This window comes from Erinaceus europaeus, chromosome 8 (genome assembly GCF_950295315.1).
Source record: "Erinaceus europaeus chromosome 8, mEriEur2.1, whole genome shotgun sequence".
NCBI classification, from domain to species: domain Eukaryota; kingdom Metazoa; phylum Chordata; class Mammalia; order Eulipotyphla; family Erinaceidae; genus Erinaceus; species Erinaceus europaeus.
In genome coordinates this window covers 97,395,619-97,417,923 of record NC_080169.1, presented here as the reverse complement: position 1 = coordinate 97,417,923, position 22,305 = coordinate 97,395,619, and the positions used below count along the sequence as shown (strand labels likewise).

The following is a 22,305-nucleotide window of genomic DNA, read 5'->3' as shown; positions in this document are numbered from 1 at the left end:
AGACTATAGGTGATTTAGTATTTCAGAGAAAATTTCATTATTAGAAATGTATTAACAATTTAAACCCAATGTTAAAATTCAATCAGGTTACCAATTTGATACCTTAAGTGCCTAGAGGAAAGGAATATATGCTCAGAACTGGGGTCTGTGCATCAAAAATGTTGAGACATTCAATCCTTTTTTTCCCCTCTAATATTAATTAAATAGTGATTTATAAGACTGTAGGTTAGTAGGAGTGTAAATTAACACCATCCCCACCACCAAAGCTCTGTGTCCCAACCTTCACCCCCCTATAGTGAAGCTGAAAATCTACCCTCACTCTCCACCCAGAGTTTTGTTACTTTCGTGCAGTACTCCAAACTCAGTCAAATTCTGCTTTGCATTTCCCTTTCTGTTCTTCTTTCTTAACTTCTGTTTATGAGTGGGATCATCCCATACTCCTCTTTCTGACTTATTTTACTTTATACATTTCCTTCTAGCACCATGAAAGATGGGTCAGATAAGGTGGGTTCATTATTCTTTTTAAATTAAATTTAATTAATTAATTAATTAATTTTCCCTTTTGTTGCCCTTGTGTTTTTATTGTTGTAGTAGTTGTTGTTATTGATATCGTTGTTGGATAGGACAGAGAGAAATGGAGAAAGGAGGGGAAGAATGGAGAGGGAGAGAAAGACAGACACCTGCAGACCTGCTTCACCACTTGTAAAGCAACTCCCCTGCAGGTGGGGAGCCAGGTGCTTGAACTGGGATCCTTAAGCCAGTCCTTGCTCTTTGTGCCACATGCGCTTAACCCGCTGCACTACTGCCTGACTCCCCGGGTTCATTATTCTTATAAGTTGAGTAGTATTCCATGTTGTTTATATACCACAACTTTCTCACCTATTCACTTGTTGTTGGGCACATGGGCTGCTTCCAGGTTTTGGCTATTACAAACTGTGCTGCTATGAACATAGGTGTACACGTATCTTTTTGGTTGGGTATGGTTGAGTCTTTAGGATATATCCCTAGGAGAAGTATTAAAGAACAATGAATACCATTATTACATGAGCCAAAAGATGATTTATTTGCCTTTCTGAGCCTTGATTTTCCTCAGGTAAAACTCCAGCTCCTTGCCCATAGCCATCTGCTCGGCCACACTGGTCTAGTCTTGAAGTGATGCAAGCAAGAATTTTGCTCTGCTGGAACTGCTCTTATCCCTAGGAGAAGTATTATTGGGTCATATGGAAGTTACATTTCTAGACTTGTGAGCGATCTTCAGCTGCTCTCCACAGGAGTTAGACCAATTTACATTAATTTGCATTTCCTATAAAAGATATTGACCATCTTTTAGGTGCCTGTTGACCTTGTGTATCTTATTTGGGAAAACATTTATTCCAGTCCATTTTCTGTTTTTAATTGATTCAATTATATATTTTTTTCACTCTGTTGTATAGATCTTTATATATTTTGGATGTTGACCTCTTTCAGATAAATGGCTTACAGATATTTTTTGCACATTCTGTAGGTTCACTTTTTACTTTGTGGATGGTTTAATTTGTTGTGGCAAAATTTTTAGTTTGTAGTTGTTCTCACTTCTTTCTTTCTTTCATTTTTTTTTCCTTAGTGGGGGATTAATATTTTACAGTCCACAGTAAATACAGTAGTTTGTACATGCATAACACTTCCCAGTTTTCCTTATAACAATACAATACCCACTAGGTCCTCTTCACTTCTTTCTTTTTTTTTAAATTTTTTATTTATAAAAAGGAAACATTGACTAAACCATAGGATAAGAGGGGTACAGCTTCGCACAATTCCTACCACCAGACCTCCATATACCAACCCCTCCCCTGTAGCTTTCCTATTCTTTAACCCCTGGGAGTATGGACCCAAGATCATTGTGGGATGCAGAAGGTTGAAGGTCTGGCTTCTGTAATTGCTTCCACACTGAACATGGGCATTGACAGGTCAATCCATACTCCTATCCTGTCTCTCTCTTTCTCTAGTGGGGAAGGGCTCTGGGGAAGCGGAGCTCCAAGGCACATTGGTGGGGTCCAGGGAAGTCTGGTTGCATCCTGCTAGCATCTGGAATCTGGTAGCTGAAAAGAGAGTTAATATACAAAGCCAAACAAACTGTTGGACAATTATGGACCTGAAGGCTGGAATAGTGCAGGTGAAGCATTGGGGGGTGGGGGGAGGGCTCCATTTTGTAGCTAGCTAGTAGGCATATTTTAGTTATATTTCAAAGGGCCTGTAGCTATACTAGTGTTTTTTTGTTTTTGTTTTGCCTGATCTTGAAATTTGATATGCAGGTGAATCCTAATTATTGTCTGGGGATATGATGTCATGGCTGGGAAAAGGACCAGAAAGCTGGATCAGGGAAGAGAGTAGCTCCCTAATATGGGAAAGGGGTATAAATATTACTGTAAACCCCATCATTTGATGTGATTTGGCGCTTCACTTATTTCTTTTGTTTTGTTGCTTGTGCTAGAGGTGTCATGTCCAAAAACTCATTGTCATGACCCAGATCTTGGATCTTTATTCCTAGTAGGTTTTTCTTCTTTTGTGGTCTTATATTTATGTCTTTTGCCCATCCTGAGTTAATGTGTGTGTGGTGTATATGTATGTATGCTCTATAATATAGGGGAAGTAGGAGTCTTTCAATAACATATTGTCATGCTAACTAAGTTATTTAGTTGAGAGGTAAAAGCTGAGGATGAAACAGAAATGAATAGAATGACATAAGCAGCAAAATTCCAACTGAGTTAGATGTTGTTAAAATTCGGTGGCTCTAGCTGGCCGGGCTAGCTTCACGGGCGGGTAACAGAGACGACCAGAGACATACGGCTGGGCAGGGAAGCTGTATTTCTTTATTCAGGAACAACGATTCATAAACTAACCCAAACTAATCACCAAACAGAACTCTGTTGCCTCTTTGCCCCCGCGGCGGTGCAAGCACTCTCTAACTCTGCAACTCTCCAACTCTGGAACTCTGGAACTCTGGAACCCTCCCGGGGTTCCTTGGGGCGGGGCCAAGCGGCCGCGAAATTAGCAGGACTGATCCAATTTTCTTGGTGGGGGAGAGCTAGAACAACCCAATGTAAAGCATAAAACAGTTAGAAATGTTGGGATTCAGTAAAGTGTAGAGGGCTGTGGACCAAAAAGTGGATGGTCATCATTGTATCAGAGGAGAAGGTAAAATGCATTGGTCAGGTGCAATGGGCTAGAATACTTGGTGGAATAGCAGTCTGATAGGAAAATTGGGTAGATTTTTTTTCTTTTTTAAAATCTAACTGTTTTTGGTTTCATATTGAAATAGAGGTCAAGACCAGTAGGTCACAGTAAGAGAGAGGGAATATGGACTAAATTTATGAGGTGGAGAGACATGAAGAAAATGAAAGTTTGGAAAAATGAGAAAACTGAATTCACTATGGAAGTATGGAAGGATCCTTGGTAGCAATAAGACCTTTCTTGAGATTTGTGGCCGTGTATTTATTTTAAGAGATGAATTTTCTTTAAATTCACCTCTAAAAATGTGTATGAGATCAAGCAACTCAAGTTACTTGCATTTTTCTCTAGGCCTTTTCTGCTACTTGGAGCAAGTAGGGAATAGAAAGTAGGTTTTTAAGAGTTTGGGTTTTGCCTGGTTCGCACAATGGAGAAAAAGCAAACAACGAATGCTTGAGTTACTAGAGTTAGTGCCAGGTAGAGTGCTGAAGATGTTTACAGTGAGCCAGTTGCTAAACTTTAAATGAAATGCAAGGGAGTGATTGGAAAGAAAAAAGGTAATTGTAACAGAGTCTTTGCAATAGAGTGGTGCTTGGCAAAGTTACTTAGATCTACAACTTATTGAAATTATGTCTGATCAAGATAGTTCAGAGCCTGGGCCTAAGGGATTTGATACAGTATTATCATCATAGCCATCAATTAGCTTGCACATTTTAATTTATTTTGTAGTCCTATCATGCAAAGCCAAACATTGTCTGGAACAAAGAGGAAGCACAGTGTTATGCCTTTTAGGAAATGGCATTTTACCAGTGATTTGGTAGGCAGGATAATTAGATGTAGGAAAAAGACCCACAATTGTTTTGTTGAGTAGACTCCACTTAAGTGGAAATGCAACAGACACAGTAAGTTGCTTCTCTGCTCTTGGAGAGTAGAATGTAAATATTTATGGAATGCAGACCTCTTTTAATCAGTAGCACAGTTGGGCCTTTACAATTCTGGAGTCCTCTTTCAGATACTTCAAGTTAGAGACAAATATCAGGCAAAATTACTGACAGTGAAATGATTTTATAGCAGATATAGACAGATATTTCCCCCAATTCACATATGATTAGCGATCAACACAAAAGGAATGATGATTTTTCTTGTTTTCTCCACCTCCTCGTCTCTCATCCCTTTCTACTTCTTTCATGATTAGGTTACAGGGAAAGTGATAAAATATTATTGTGGCAAGTGCATAGTTCTCTCTCTGTGTCTACATTCTTCCTGTTTTCTTTTCTTTTTTATTTTTAACTTTCTGTCCTTGATTGTGTTATTTTTGTAAAAGTAATACATATTTATTGTAAATATTCATGCCGTAAAATGCAAAGAAAAATGTGAAAGCCCTCCAAAAGGAGACATTAACAGGGATTTTGATGCTGGGTGTGCTGACTTATGTACACTTACGTTGGCATGAAACCGTATTCCTGAAATCTTATAATTTTGTAAGTTGATGTTAAGTCACTAGTAATAATTCATGAAAAAATGGAACCTCTCCAAGAGTGGGGATATGGAAATTTGGTGGGTGTGGTGTGGAAATATATATTTGTAATCTAGTATCAAACTATTAATAACAAATAAAAATTATTTAAAAATTAAACTAGAATATCTCTAAATTTGAGACCCTAAAATAAGGACTAAAATTATGTTGATTATAATTCTTACAAACCTCGCTTCTGATATATAACATTGATCCATACATGTTTATTTTGGATTAGTTATTGCCAAAATCAGAACAAGATAGTTATGGAAAATTGTCAATCTATCTGTCAATATCTGAAGGTTAAGTTTTGAGATGTTAGCTCTTTTTAATCAATTCAATTTCTGTAGCTTAGTGTATTTATTCTATTTGACACTATACAGCTAAAAATAATATGGTTTGCTCTCTGGAATTGCAATATCCTTCCAATGTACAAAATTTCTTGGCGCAATATTTTGTCCTTTTTTTTCTACTGTTATGGAAGACATTTTATAGAGTTTGTGTAGGTGGGCAAGTACTAATTTCCCATCTGGACACCACCTGTAAGAGTTCACACCTTTTCTCAAGAGAAGTTTAATCTATGACTGTGAACCATTTCATTTTCTTTTAAGCACAACAAGTTTCTATTCTTTAGGAGTTGTGTGTGTGTGTGTGTGTGTGTGTGTGTGTGTGTGTGTGTGTGTGTGTGTATTAGTGTATAGAGTCTTATGGTTTATTCCCCTAGGATGTTAGTTTTTGTAGAGCAGTTTCATTTATATTTAAATTTTATTTGATGGACTGACAGTCACATATTGTCCCATGCAATAAATGTTCTTCATTATTGCAAAGTATATAATGACTTAATTTTAATTTCTATTTACTTATCTAGCCTGTCTGTCAACTCACTACAAGCTAATTGAAATACTAAAAATTTAAGTATTTCTGGCAGAGTCATGAAATATTGTCTTCCTTAGAACATGAATCTCAGGTTATTTTGGAAGACTATCTTTACTGGAGCCCCAGAGACATGTTAAAATGCATTATTTTAAGACCCTAATTCCAAGCCTGACATAAATGTATGAGTATTTGGGTGAAGAGGGTGAAATCTTTGATGAGCAGAATAGCTCCCTTGGACAATAAGCATGCTTTGCCATATATATGGGTCAGATGTGAGCCTGGCCTCCACTGTAATAGGGGAAGTTTCAGTCTGTATACAGTCTCTCTGTCTCTCTCTGAAAAAGAAAAAAAGTCATCCTGAATGGTAAAGTTCTTGTGATGGTAAAAAAACAAAAAAAACAAACAAAAAACCCCCTAAAATAACAACAAAAGATCAAGTGTTTTGAGAACTATAGCTTTAGTTTTAATATTAGCATTGAAATTTGCTTACAGTATGACTCTGTAGTAGCTAGCTCAGAGGGAGATTTTTCATGGATCAGAGGATAAGTAAGGCCACAAGTTTGATGCCTACCACCCATATGCCAGAGTAGTACTTTAATTCAGTCTCTCTCTAGAAAGTACATAAAAATGTTTCTTAATCTTTATTTATTAGATAGAAAAAGCCGGAAGTGGAAAAAGAAGGGGGTGATAGAGAGGGAGAGAGAAAGAGAGACACCTGCAGCCCTGCTTTACCACTTTTGAAGCTTTCCCCCTGCAGGTGGGGACTGAGGGCTCGAACCTAGGTTTTTGCACACTGTAACATGTGAGATTAACCAGGTGCACTGGCCCCCCATAAAAATGTTTTTTTAAGTTGCCTTTGAGATAATTAAAAGTAAATACCAAAGAAATTTAGAAAATCTACAGGATGAAGTTTTATCTATGCAAAAAATATATAACATGCCATTTTTTTAAGTTATGATTGCAGTGGTTCAATACCAGTTTTGGTTGAAGCCCAAGGTGTTTGAACTAATTTATTAATTTCTTTAGAAAGAGTGTCATTTTATTTTTTTAATATTTTCTTTTAATGAGAAAGAGATACAGAAGGAATGATATGGAGAGGTAGAGATAGATGATAGGTTAGATAGACCAGAACACTGCTCAATTCTGGCTTCTGTATGGTGCTGGGGACTGTATCTAGGACTTCAGAGCCTCGGGCATGAGAATCTTTTGCATAACCATTTTTCTGTCTCCCAAGTTCATTTGAACTAATTTTTAAGGACATTTTGGAGTAAGAGATTGAGATTAATGGGTTTTCCTGGTAGGGAAGATAATGGGGATATCAAAAAAATCCATAAACATACTCATCACTTATGATTAAATTGTTTACTAAAGAGAGTATACCTGGGAGTCAGGTGGTAGTACAGTGGGCTAAGTGCATGTGGCACGAAGGGCAAGGACTGGAGTAAGGATCTTGGTTCAAGCCCCTGTCTCCCCACCTGCAGGGGAGTTTCTTCACAGCTGGTAAAGCAGGTATGCAAGTATCTATCTTTCTCTCCCCCTCTCTGTCTTCCCCTCCTCTCTCCACTTCTCTCTGTCCTATCTAACAATGACAACATCAATAACAACAGTAATAATAACTACAACAATAAAAAAACAAGGACAACAAAAGGGACAATAAATATTTTAAAAAATTGAAAAAAAAGAAATATATCTTCTTGCAGAGCTGTCCATGGCAGAATTTTCTGAGTCAGTCCTAACACTGCCAATAGCAGTTGTCTTCTTTAGGAGGACTTTACCTTGTGATATTTTTCCTGGTTTTTGAGCTTTTTACCTAGAATGTGATGTTCCCCAGAAGGATGCAAGATAGAAATTATCCCTTGTGCTGTCAGAGACTCTAATTTTGCTTATCTTAAAATGAATTTCCACACCCACATTTCAGCATCCCTCTAGGTAAGGTTTGTTGTATTGCTTTGATAACTTGCTTTTAACATCATCAGCAAGTACTGATAGGGGTCCAGTAATGCATATAGGTATTTATTTCCACTTTTCATAACCTCGAAAAGAGGTATGGTGTAATTTTAGCAAAACACATACATTCTAAGTATAACATTCGAATGGTTTTGAAAGATGTATGTATTTATGTGTTCAAGGCCACAATAAGATATAGCACAATTCCATCATCACCTTTAATGCTTTTATGTCACTTTTCAGTCATCCAGTACTCCTATGAGTCACAGCCATAAAAACCCTCTCAGAAAAGCAACAGTTGAAGGAACCAACTATCATCAAGCCTGTCCTAAAAGAAGTTCTGAAATGTCTCATATAAACAGTCAGATCACTGTAAATATGCCATATATCAGAACACTCTAAGAATCTACAATAATGGTGTTAAAATATCTTTAATATATAATATCAATAAATGTCAATGGCCTGAATTCATCTATTGACAGGAACAGAGTAGGAAGAGAGATCAGAAAACACAACCCAACAATATGCTGTCTACAGGAAATCCACCTAACTCAACAAGACAAACACAGACTCAAAGTGAAAGGATGAAAAACTATCATACAAGCCAATGGCCCACAAAAAGGGCAAGAACTGCTATTATCATGTCTGACACAATAGAATTTAAAATAAATAAAATTTAAAAAGATAGCGATGGACATTTAAAAAAAATTATTTATAAAAAGGAAACATTGACTAAACCATAGGATAAGAGGGGTACAACTCCACACAATTCCCACCACCAGAACTCTGTATCTCATCCCCTCCCCTGATAGCTTTCCTATTCTTTAACCTTCTGGGAATATGGACCCAAGGTCATTGTGGGATGCAGAAGGTGAAATGTCTGGCTTCTGTAATTGCTTCCCTGCTGAACATGGACATTGACAGGTCTATTCATACTCCCAGCCTGTCTCTCTCTTTCCTTAGTAGGGCAGGGCTCTGGGGAAGCAGAGCTCCAGGACACATTGGTGGGGTTGTCTGTCTAAGAAAGTCTGATCGACGTCATGCTAGCATCTGGAATCTGGTGGTTGACAAGAGAGTTAACATACAAAGCCAAACATATTGTTGAACAATCATGAACCTAAAGCCTGGAATAGTGCTAATAAAGAGTTGGTGGGGGTCCTCCATTTTGTAGATAGCTAGTAGGCATATTTTAGTTATATTCCAAAGGGCCTGTGGCTATACTAGTTTTTTTTTTTTTTTTCCCTGAGCCTGAAATCTGATATGCAGGTGGGTCCAAGTTATTGTATGGGGAGATGACGTCATGGCTGGAAGAAGGACCAGAAAGCTGGATCAGGGAATAGAGTAGCTCCCAAATATGGGAAAGGTGTATAAATATTGTTGATTGTAAACCCCATCAATTTGATGTGATCTAGCGCCCATACTCAACTTAGGAGCCTAAGCTGAATATGGACATTTCTTAATGCTCAGATAATCATTCAATCCAGGGGAATTAACAATCATTAACATCTGTTCAACCAATGTGAAGCCATCTAAATACATCAAATATCTACTGAAAGCACTACAGCAATATATTACCAGCAACACAGTAATAGTAGAGGACTTCAACACCCCACTCTCTCAACTTGACAAATCATCCAGGCAGAAAATCAATAAAGAAATGAGGAAACTAAATGAAGAGATAGACAAAATAAACTATTGGATATTTTCAGAGTCATTCAGCGCAAGGAACTGGAATACGCTTTCTATTCATGTCCGCATGGGTCATTTTCAAGGATAGACTATATGTTACGCCACAAAGACAGCATCAGCAATTTAACAGCATTGAAATCATCCCAAGCATCTTCTCAGACCACAATGGGGAGCATTCTGGAGAACACCCAGAAGGCTAGAAATAGACCTTCCCTGTGATCCTGTAATTTCTCTCCTGGGGATGTATCTTAAGGAACCCAACACACCCACCCAGAACGATTAATGTATACCTGTGTTCATAGCAGTACAATGAGCCAATACCTGAAAACAACCCAGGTGCCCAACAACAGATGAGTGGCTGAGCAAGTTGTAGTCTATATACACAATGGAATACTACTCAGTTATTAAAAATGGTGATTTCACTGTTTTCAATCCATCTTGGTTGAAACTTGAAGGAATAACGTTAATTGAGATGTCAGAAACAGAAAGATGAATATGAGATGATTTCATTCAAAGGCAGAAGTTGAAAAAGAAGACCAGAAGAGAAAAGTGCACTAAATTTAAAGACTTTGGGTTGAAGGGAGAGTACAGGTCTTAGAAAAGGATGACAGAGGACCTGTTGGGGGATTGTATTGTTATGTGGAAAAACTGAGAAATGTTATGAATGTACAAATTATTGTATTTATTGTCAAATGTAAAACATTAATCCCCCAATAAAGGAAAAGAAAAGAAGCTCGGGTATGTAAGTAAGCAAGCTCAATATTTAGGTTCCTCATGAACTTGAAGTTCATTTTTCAGTGTGCATAAACATCTACAATATGCTCATTAAATGTGAGGAAAACAAAGCTTTTGTAAAGCAACTGATAACTAGTGATGAGAGGTGAATTATTTACAATAATCTTGGTCCCAATATGATATTTTACCTCAAATGACACTGAAATCAGATATTCATCAGAGGAAGGTGCTGTTTTCACTGTGGTAGAATTTTAAAGGTGTCACTTTTTGAGACCCTACCAATCAATTCAAATGTTTATTGCTGGAAGTTGAACAGTTAAAGCAAATCCATCATCCAGAAATGTCTAGAGCCTGTTAATTGTAAAGGAGTTGTGTTCCAACAAGACACCATGTGATTACACACAATTTGACTACCCATCAAAAATTATTGAACCTTTGATAGGATGTATTACCATACAAATCACCTTCAGTTTTCCACTTGAAGGTAAACTCTCTTCTTTTTACAAGAGGTTGTAAAAACAAACAAACAAAAAAACCTGATAAACATAGGTCCTTTTATGAACAAGGAATTTTGAAGCTCACTGAAAAATGGCAAAAGGTTATTGAACAAAATAAACAATATATTATATTGACTGATCTTTGTCCTATAAGACATTAACCTCCCAATTCAAAACTATATATATATATATATATATATATATATATATATATATATATATATATATATGAAAAAAGAACTCTGAACCATATACTTGGCCTTCTAAGTTGTTTAAAGTTTTTATTATGAAAAGATACAGAAGTTGAATGTTAAGTTTATAATTCATGAACATGGTATATCTCTGTCTAATCTTTGGATTTCATAACAAAAATAACAGATTGGGTGACTTAAAGAGATTTTTTTTTCTACTCATAAAATTGTAGAGGTTGGTAAAGTGAAGATCAAGCTTCCAACAAAACAGATTTCATAATGAGGTTTATTCTCTCACAGATTTTTTTTTCCATGTTTCAGTGTATCCCTGTGATGTCTCTCTTTGCTTACACATGTAATTTTGTATATGGAAACAGAGAACTATTACCTCATGTCTCCACTTAAAGAGTAGTAATTTCATCATGAGAAGATGCTTTGCTGGACTCATCCAAACCTAACCCTATAGACTTCACATTAGAAGTTGTGGCTTCAACATGTGAATGTTTGTGGGGTAGTGTTCAGTACATAGAAATCTCATTACCTTAAGTCTATTTTATTTTTTCTCTTTCTTCCTCCTTCTTTCTTTCTTTCTTTCTTTCTTTCTTTCTTTCTTTCTTTCTTTCTTTCTTTCTTTCTTTCTTTCTTTCTGTCTTTGTTTCTTCCTGTCTTCTTTCTTTCTTTCCTTCCTTCCTTCCTTCCTTCCTCTCTCTTTCTCTCTCTCTCTCTCTCTCTTTCTTTCTCTTTCCAAGAACACTGATTATCTCTGGCTCATAGTGTTGTGGGGATTGAACCTGGGACTTTGGAGGCTCACGCATGAGAGTCTTTTGCATTAGCATTATACTATCTACCCCCCCCGCCACCTATTTTATTTTTTTCTCAGTAATATTTTGTAGTTTTAAAAACTACATGATTTGTTAGCTTTATCCCTACTGTTTTATAGCCTGTGAATATTATTGCAAGTGCATTTTTAATTTCTAGTTCTTTGTATAGAGAAATTCAAATGATTTGTGTCTATTGAAATTTCATTTATTGTTTAAACTATTGATCATGTTCAGTTAACTTAGTAATTTTAGTAACTGTAGTTCACGAATAAAGAGTTTTTGTTGGGCTACCCTGAGGGTGTTTCTTCCCAGGCATGTGCTCTCTGGGTTGAAGAGAACTTGACTGGAGCCAACCTAGGATGCTACTTACTCAGCGACGTGGGAGAGGAACCAGGAACTCTCGTGACTGAGCAGGAATGCAATGCAATGCTTTTATTGATCAGAAAAAAGTGCCTTTATATCTTCTGAAGTGGAAGTGGCAGGTCGGAAAAGGAAATGGCTAGGAGAGGGGGCGGAGCAGAAGAAAGAGTATGAAGGTAGCAAGCTTCCATCTAACCAATGGGGATTAAACCAATGCCCTGCAGGCAGGGCCGGTCTCAGATAAAACAATGATTATGTAAATATACCACAGCATCAAGCAATGCAGCATGGAGCAGGGGGGAGCTGGCATAATGCCAAACAAGTTTTTATCCTTCTTTTCCCTTTATATGGTTTTGTTTTCTCTTTTGGCTTCACTACACTGGAACTTCTCATATAATGTTCAATGAAAGTAATGTGAATCAACATACTTAATTTTTCCTCAATCTTATGGCTAAAACATGCTGTGTTCTACATTAAGTGTGATACTGGCTACAAGATATTTTATTTGAACTTTATATGTAGAGTCAATATGAACATTTTACTGACTACATAGGTCTTTCCTTATCTAAATTCTATAATCAGTGATTATTATAGCTTCCTTAAAAAGCAGGACTATACAATAAAATATAAAGCAGGACTATACAATAAAATTAAACAATAAACAGGAACCCAAATGTAGGAATAGAGCAGATGAGTCCTTTAACTCTTCTATAAGAGAAGTTCTTATATTTATCTATTTTATACAATGATCTCCTGTATAATTTTTAATTTTCCAAGTTTTAAGGCTAAAAGTCATTTTAAAATTATTGGTATAATAGCATACTCTTGATGTTTTTTTAAGTTCAAAGTATTCACTTAATCTTGATGAAAAGACTATTCTGAAACTCATTTTTTCATAATACATATATTTAGAAAAATACATGCTAGAAGTCAAATTTCTGTACTGGCATTAATGAAGATGTTTTAAAGAGAAGATAATACTATGAAGAGGTTTCTAAACATTTCAAATATTTAAGATTTCTTTTAAAATTATTTATTTATTTATGTTTAAATTTTTATTATTGATTTAAAAATTATTAGGGGAGCTGGGCGGTAGTGCAGTGGGTTAAGTGCAGTTGGCACCAAGCACAAGGACCCGTTTAAGGATCCTGGTTTGAGCCCCCTGCTCCCCATCTGCAGGGGAGTCACTTCACAGGCGGTGAAGCAGGTCTGCAGGTGTCTATCCTTCTCTCCCCCTCTCTGTCTTCCCCTCCTCTCTCCATTTCTCTCTGTTCTATCCAACGACAACAACAATAATAAATCAACAAGGGCAACAAAAGGGAAAATAAATAAATATAAAAAAATTATTAGACAGTAGGGGTATATTTCCACACTGTCCCCACCAAAGTTCTGTTTTCCTACTCCCTCCATTGGAAACTGCTGTAGTTCTCTCAAGGTAACAAATATGGGTTAACTGTTATTTATAAAACTATCTATATTTACATATAATTGCCTAATTTTCTCTGGTCCTGCTTTCTCTTCCTTTCTCAGTCACACCAACACCTGTTAATGCTTCTGTATGTTCTTCCTTCTTTCCTCTATTCTCTCCATGTCTTGAAATCTTGATGGAATTGGAGTTCAGAGCTCTCTGATCATTTTCCCCTAACGTTTCTCTCTTAGAGTATGCATCAAAGTTCTTTTTGGATTGCAGAGTATGGGAGTTCTAGCTTCTGTAATTGCTTCTCCACTGGACATGGGTGCTGCAAGGTCAATCCATATTCCCAGCCTGTTTAAATCTTTCTCTAAATGTTCCATCCTCTGAAGGGAGGATGGACAACATACTGTATACTACACCTGAGGAAAATGGGTCGATACTGGGGCATGTTCCTACTCATGACCACAGAATGTGAGCTCAGATCTATAGGGATACAGAGATCACATAGGCTCCTAAGCTGAATATGAGCCCCAGATCACATCACATCAATGGGGTTTACTGTCAACAATATTTACACCCCTTTCCCATATTAGGGACCTACTCTCTTCCCTGATCCAGATTTCTGTTCCTTTTCCAGCCATAACATCATCTCCCTAGACAATAACTTGGATCCACCTGCATATAAGATTTCAGGCTCAGGGGAAAACAAACAAACAAACCCTAGTATAGCCACAGGCCCTTTGGAATATAACTAAAATATGCCTACTAGCTATCTACAAAAAAGGAGGACCTCTCAACTCTTCATCTGCACTATTCCAGGCTTTAGGTTCATGATTGTTCAACAATTTGTTTGGCTTTGTATGTTAACTCTCTTGTCAACCACCAGGTTCCAGATGCTAGCATGATGCCGAGCAGACTTCCACAGACAGACAGCCCACCAATGTGTCCTGGAGCTCAGCTTCCCCAGAGCTCCACCCTACTAGGGAAAGAGGCAGGCTGGAAGTATGGATAGACCTGTCAACGTCCATGTTCAGCAGGGAAGCAATTACAGAAGGCAGACCTTCAACCTTCTGCATCCCACAATGACCTTGGGTCCATACTCCTAGAAGGTTAAAGAATAAGAAAGCTGTCAGGGTAGGGGTTGGTATACAGAGATCTGGTGGTGGGAATTGTGTGGAGTTGTACCCCTCTTATCCTATGGTTTAGTCAATGTTTCCTTTTTATAAATAAACAAATAAATAAATATATATATATATATATAAATAAATCTCTCTCTAGTAGGGTAAGATTTTGGAGAGGTGAGGTTCCAGGACATATAGGTAAGGTTGTCTGCCTAGGGAAGTCAGAAACGAATCAGCAGCATCTGCAGCTTGATGACTGAAAGACAGTAAGATATAAAGCAGGACTAAATAAAATTCAACAATAAACTAGAACCCAAATGTAGGAGTAGAGCAGATGAGAATAGGGATCTTGAGGTGGAAGAAACTAGGTATGTTCCTAGCGGCCTATGACTTTAGTACTTTTTGTTTGAGTTTGATAGCTAATGTGCAGGTGGACTAAAATCATTGTCTGGGAAAATGTAGTCAGTGTTAGGAATAGGGCTAGAAAGCTGGATTAGGGCAGAGAGTAGCTCCCAAACTTGAAGAAAGTATATAATTAACTATTAACCCTATTGTTCTGACCCAAGGCACACATATATTTACATTTGTCATCAATTTTATTTTAAGAAGTTCACATAAGATAAATTCTGAGTAGACTTAGTGCCAAAATCACACTTAGAATTAGTATATAAAATATTATAGAACTAGAGCTACTCTATAAAATTATGAGAATTGCTTTATCCATTGTATTTTCATTTAATCTTGGGTATTCAGAGCCAAAATTTATATATAATCACAACAATGGTGATAATCTGCTATAGGCTGAATTTTTCTGAGAGGAGAGAGACAGAGACAGGAAGGAGAGACATTACAGTTATGAAGTGTTCCTCAGTCTAGAGCTGGAATGTAGGTAGCATGCATGACAAAACAAGAGCAATTCTGGTGAAATATCTTATTGGATAACAATAATGATTTTTAAAATGTTCACTCATTTTCCAGTATTTTCATTTATTTTAATAATCTTAGCCTTTGTATTTTATTTTGGGTCAACTTAAATCCTATTAGAATTGATTTAGAATTATAATTATCTCTCTCTGAATTAATAAAAAAAGTATTTCATGAAAGGACTTACATTTTAATATTTAATTGGAATAAATACCTTCCCTTAAGATGCTTAATGGAAACTATATATGGAATGTCTTCACATTTGGGAATTTAGTATTTTTGTTACTATTGTTGTTGTAGTTATTATTGATGTTGTCATTGTTAGGACAGAGAAAAATGGAGAGAGGAGGGGAAGACAGAGGGGGGAGAGAAAGACACCTGCAGATCTGCTTCACTGCCTATGAAGCGAACCCCTGCAGGTGGGGAGCCAGGGGCTCGAACCGGGATCCTTACACTAGTCCTTGCACTTTGCACAATGTGTGCTTAACCTGCTGCCTGACTCCCGGAATATAGTATTTTATTGGTCTTACCAGAGAAGCTTCGTTGGAGTGAAGATCTTGTTGAAGTGAATTTAAAATGCTTATGACTAAAACAAAAGAAAATAAATGAACAAATAAAACAGAGACCTATTATTTTCTTCAGTGATACAAGAGAAATGGTCCAATTCCTTGGAGTTAATCTAGTAAAATAAATACTAAAGATTCACAGTACCTTGAGTTTTAGGGTGAGATGATGAGAATAATAAAAAAAAAAGAAGTGTTATTGCAAACGATTTCAATTTATCCTTGAGGAAATGGTATATTATCTTTGTAATTAGAAAAATATACACTATTTACTTGCAGTAATTACAAGTTGATATTTGTGCCACCTAATTTAGACTTGTACATTTTTACCACTAATTGTAGATATTTTAATCTAAAAGATGTATAAAGAATTAAATTATCTAGAAATTGAAATATTTACTTTTTGCATACAATTATTTTGGGAGAGAAGAAATATTTACTTTTAAAATAAAGTTAATATTTTCTTTTATTTTTGCAAAAGAGGACCTCACAAATAACATGTTATTTTACTGCTATATGGAAAGAGAGAGAGAAGAGCAGAAGGCAAGAGACACATAGCAACAGTTTCTCTGCTATCATGGCACTTCCTATATGGTGCTGGGACTTGAACTTGGTCCATACAGAAAAGGCACACACTGTAGCTATTAGGTTATCTCTCCAACCCTGTATTTTAATATTAAGCATGCCTTGGAGTTTCAAAATAACACCCTGTGCTAATTTTCATGCGAATAACTTTTCATGCATTATTTCATGTTTTTCACAACAGTTCACAATAACACTTTGGTAGCGATTGCACTTACAGCCTCTTGACTGATGAGAAAACTGAAGCACAGGGATATTTAATAGCTTAGGACCACATAGTTAAAGGTAGATCCAGGATCTAAAACATATCAACCTCAACTAGTGGATCAAATGAATGATATTTGAGACACAGCCCCCCTCCCCAAACTATCTGAAGGCAAAGAGAACTGCTTGCAATGCTGTTTCATCTTCTGCTTTACTGTCCCCAACAAACTGACTTTTCATTATCATGTGTTGTGTGTCATAGTTGCAAAATGACCAGTAGAGGAACATGGAATTGGCAGTCAAGACTGTGTCACATAAACACCTCTGGCTGTAAAAGAAGCAGGAAATTATGTAAACTTTAGTGTTCACACCTAATCACAGAATAAAGTGTCTGGGACTTGGCGTGGGCCCTTTGCCTGGTTCAAGGACAATGCTTGACACAATGAATGCTACGAAATACTGATGCTGTTAGGTTAGCCCTGGTGGGATTTGATTGTCAATTTTAAAGCGAGTTATTAAATCTGAGAATATTAAGTAGAATATTTGACTTCCTTTGTAAGTTTTAACCCAGTTTTCTGGCAGAGAACTAAGGTTTACTTTATTTCCCTTCTGCTTGCCTATGTCTCTCATTTTTGAGCAACTTTATTATCTTTCCCCATACATTCTATCTAGTGTATAGTAGAGCATTTCCTGTCAGGATATGGAAATGATAGTGAAAAGGGATGGGAACTAGATCACTAATTTTCTTTTAAGATAGAAACAGAGAGGTAGAAGGAGATAGAGTGAAGTAGAGAGAAGAAGAGGAAATGGGAAGGAGAGAGGGAGAGGGCGAAACAGAGGGAGAGAGAGAAGGAGAGGGAGAGAAAACAGCACTAAATCTTCCTGCAACACTGGGAGCTTGGCTTGAACTTGAATGCATATACCTGACAAATAAGAGCACTTATCAAGTGAACTATTTTTGCTTGCCCTAGTCCCTATTTAAAAAAAATATTTGTTTATTTATCCCGTTTTGTTGCCCTTGTTATTTTTATTTCTTTATTGGGGTATTAATGTTTAATATTTGACAGTAAATACAATAGTTTGTACATGCATAACATTTCCCAGTTTGCCCTTGTTGTTTTATTGTTGTGGTTATTATTGTTGTTGGTATTGATGTCATCGTTGTTGGATAGGACAGAGAGAAATGTAGAGAGGAGGGGAAGACAGAGAGGGGGAGAGAAAGATAAACACCTGCACACCTGCTTTACTGCGTGTGAAGCGACTCCCCGACAGGTGGGGAGCCAAGGGTTCGAACTGGGATCCTTATGATTGTCTTTGCGCTTTGTGCCCAGTGTGCTTAGCCCAGTGTGCTTAACCCGTTGTGCTTCCGCCTGAATCCCTAGTTCCTGGTTTTTAACATATGACTTAGTTGTGATACAAAGCAAACACCTATGGAAGGAAAGGAGGAAGGAAAAGACAACTACTAGTTGGTTTCACTCATATATGGAATATAGAGAATTGAAACACATGAATTTAAAAAAAAAAAAACCTGTTTCTAACACATTGGCTAAACTATGGTGATTAGCATGGGGGGGAGGTAGGCACAGAACTTTGGTGGTTGGAGTGTTGTGGAACTGTACTCCCTTTTCTTAGAATCTTTTGAATCACTATTAAATCACTAATAAAATTAATACAAAGCAAACATATAAAGAGTCCAGTACTTTATTATTGGTGGTACAGAATTCATGTTACAGTGTTACCCAGATTTTAGAGAGGACATAAGCTTAAATAATCAAACATTGTTAATATAATTTAAATTGTTAATCAAGATGCATAGTAATAATTTATTATATTTTAAGTCTTTCTAACGAATAATCATCATCTAAAATGCCAAAGATGTAAAAAGAAAAGAATCAGTATTAAAAGGTTAAGAAAACTAGAGAAATTTCACTGAAATTAATATTTGTCTTAGTTCATTTTTTTCTTAATCTAGTCAGTTTCAAATTATGCCACCTTAACAGGTCTAAGATGATCCCTGCTAAAAGGGTCAGTATGCAGCCCAGGAGAAAGAACTTAGTACATATAAGCACAAAGTCCTGAGTTTGATTTCTGGCATTGCATAGGCTGAACTACACTAGCTTCTCTCTCCTCTCTCTCATGCTCATGAAATAAATATGTAAATAACTGATGTTTTTAAAGAAAGCATTAATATCATCAGGTTGATGGCCAAATAGCTATCTTTATGTCTGATACCACTGGGAATTTTCATAAATAGGGTGCTATTTTTATGTGCTTGAGAGTTGTAAGGCGTCACTTGTTTACTAAAGTATAATGATGAACCAGGAAATAATCCAACTCCAGAACTACAGACATTTATCAATAGATCTTCTTCTGGTCCAGGAAAGGTCTGGTCTCCTAATTTTCTTTAATGCTTTTCCTTTTTTTTTTTTTTTGCTTGCCATATTTCATTTAATATCCTTAACATATTCAATTTGTTAAAGCTTTATTTATTAATGACAAAGAACGTGAGAGAGAGAAGCAGAGCATTATTCCAGCACATGCAATGCCAAGGACAGAACTCTGGATTTCATGCTTTAGAGGTAAGGCTCTCTATACGCCACCTCTCAGCTGGCAGTACACCCAGTTTTTAATAGTAATGTCAGACACTTCCAGCTAAGCCTTTTCTCCAGCTTTAATTCCTTGTCTCTGCTATACTTACATACATATGACATTTATTTTTTAAAGATTTTATTTATTAATGAGAAAGAAAGGAGAAAGAATCAGACATCCCTCTGGTACATGTGCTGCCTGGGATTGAACTCAGGACCTCATGCTTACAAATTCAATGCTTTATCCACTGTGCCACCTCCCTGACCACACTATTTTTGGTTTCTTTAGTAATGGTCTTATATACAAATTGCTCAAGTGTAGAAAATGTTTTGTTCAATCATGTAAATCTCAGTTATGTGTGAGATACTTGAGATTAAGTCAGGAAAACTGGGAAGAAAAACTTTCCTCTAATATCTGCTATCCTCTCTCATTGCAACGTTTAATATTTTTTGGCTATCGTTTATTTAACTTGGCACTGAATAAACATTACTATGTTGACTTACTAAATGCTAGCCTATTAACCATACAGTTTAAAAATGTAACCTGAATTTATTTACAACATGCCTCGAAATATAGTTGAAAAAAAATGAGATGAAGAAGTTCATAACAACCAAATAAAATGAAATCATGAAGAAGTAAATTCTTGAGTATTATTTCTAAACTTTTGGTATTTGGACTGAAATTACTTTTGTTTGTGAAGTACAAATTGTCCTTATATATTCTAGATACCATGTTAAGTAAGTGATCCTATAAGCAAGTGCAAGGTCGGGGGTCGCGGCGCCAGGAGAGGGAAGTGGTGCAGGCGACCCCTGCGGACTCCGCCCTGGCTCCGCGCTCGCGCAGGAGGGAACCGGCTCCGGAGCAGACAGGCGAGTCCCGGGACCGGTGGGGTGGCTGCTCCAGCCCCGCCGGCCGCTGCTCGACCGGGCCGGTGAACGCAGCCCCCTGGGCGGGCGTCTGGAACCTAATCCACTCAGAAGTGTGGTAGAACAGAAGACAGTCAACCAAGGGTCGTCTGAAATCGGGACTGATTCACTATTAATCCTAGGACAAAGCTATCCAAGCATAAGACTGCTTCAAAAATGTTTGATATCAAGGCTTGGGCTGAGTATGTTGTGGAATGGGCTGCAAAGGACCCATATGGCTTCCTTACGACAGTTATTTTGGCCCTTACTCCATTGTTTCTAGCAAGTGCTGTACTATCCTGGAAGTTGGCTAAGATGACTGAGGCCAGAGACAAGGAGCAAAAGAAGAAGCAAAAACGTAAAGAGAATATTGCAAAAGCTAAGAGACTGAAAAAGGACTGAAGTAATGAACAGACTTTGCAACCACTGGAAAATATTACAGCTTTGGAAGTATCCCCTAAAGCTTCTCTGAATTTTACGACAAAAGTATAACTTTGTAAATGAATTCTGAACATACAGAAGAATCATGCTCTGACCTCATCTTGTCGCAACTTTGGACTCTGGTGTAGAAGTCTTGCTGACAGTTGTAAATTGGCATTTATTATGCTATAAATTCTTTTATAACTGGCTTAGTTATTTTCCTTTTTTTTTTAGACCAGTATCAAACCATATGTAAATGCCAGTACAAGGGGACTGGTTCAGAAAATTAACTGCAAAATTAGACACAATTATAAAGTAAGAGTAACTGGTGGTGGCATGGTGGCAGGGGAGAGGGGTGGGAGCTCACTCAGTAGAGCAGACACATTACTCTATGCAAGGATCCAGGTTCTAGCCCTTTGTCCCCACCTGTGGGGAGCGAGAGAGAGAGGTACAAGCGTTGTAGCAGTGATGCAGATACTCTCACTCTCTGTCTGTCACTTACCCTCTGTCTAAAGTGGAAAAAACGAAGAAAAATAACTGCCAGGAACAATGAAGCCTCCAAGCCCCTGTGATTATCTTAAAGACAATAAATAAACAAGTGGGGAACACTCAAACTACGTGACTTATATAAGTTAATATATACTTAGAGGTACTCCTTAAAACATAAGATAGCTACAATACAAAATATAGAATAAATAACAATATGACTTTTGAAATAATTTATATCAATTGAAATTCTATTTTTTCTTCCATGCATATGCAAAATGGACTGTATAATTTTGTCAAATTTGATAAAAATCAAGGGAATTACTCACCCAATTAAAATAGTTCTATTGGCAGAAAAACGATTCTTATAAATACACCCAATAGAGTGCCTCACACATAATAGACACATAATTAACAATTTGTCAAGTGAATATATTACTGAATAAAAGTAAATAAATCACCATTTCTTTGTGGAACTTTAATTTCCAAGAGTTAGAGATTTTGTAACACATTCTTTCACTTTAGAAAATGTAATAGCTTTGTTGTTGGTGGTTAGTAACTCAAGTTAGGTTCAAATTATTGTAACTTAAAAGCTTCTAAGGGAATTTTCCTAGAAGTGCCTAAAGAGGTGCAGAAAAAGCCTCATGTGGTGTGTCTAGATCCTCTTAAACTAGCATGCTATTTTAATGGTGTACTTTGCACAAAATAACAATGTTTCTCATCAAGAACAAAGAGCTAATGGGCAATTATTTTCTTTGAGGTTCAGGTAGAACAATTACGCTATAGCTGCTTGGTATATATATTCCTTGCCTTTTAGCTAGAAATGCTCAAAGTACTCTGTTGACACTTCTGCAATGGAGGGTCTTTTATTGTCTTTAGGTTTGAAACTCTCGTATTTTTTGGAAGCCTTGTGCCATGATTGGAGTGGACTGTCCATTAGCTTATTTTTTTCTGCAATATCATTTCCTTCCAATCACAAACCTATTTCCACACAATTGCTAACTTTAAAATTGGAAAGGGTGTCTACTTCTACTGGGTAAAGAGAAGGGATTTATTATAGGTGTCATAAGTGGATAAGAAATTGATTTAACTCTTTGCCTGCTGGATGATTTAGAGCAGTGTTTTATCTGCTCAGGTATAACCTGTTGGAGATTCAGCCTTAGTTCTTGGCCTTAATGAATTTAGTATTGAGTAGATTAAGGAACTGACGTTATAGAAAATCTAGAGTTGTAGGAATGGCCCCTGTGCCAATGAAGCT

The 22,305-nt window shown here is 36.8% G+C and overlaps 2 protein-coding genes across 2 annotated transcripts in view; both read left to right on the top strand.

Moving 5' to 3' along the window:
- Window positions 1-22,305, top strand: part of GRM8 (glutamate metabotropic receptor 8) — a 1,093,092-nt gene that overhangs the window by 363,072 nt on the left and 707,715 nt on the right. The gene's annotated exons all lie outside the window — the stretch shown is intronic.
- Window positions 20,146-20,728, top strand: LOC103116401 (small integral membrane protein 15-like). Its single transcript, XM_007526277.3, has 2 exons — window positions 20,146-20,191; window positions 20,301-20,728. Exon 2 carries the CDS (start codon window positions 20,319-20,321, stop codon window positions 20,541-20,543), a length of 225 nt encoding a protein of 74 aa, XP_007526339.1. The 5' UTR covers window positions 20,146-20,191; window positions 20,301-20,318; the 3' UTR covers window positions 20,544-20,728.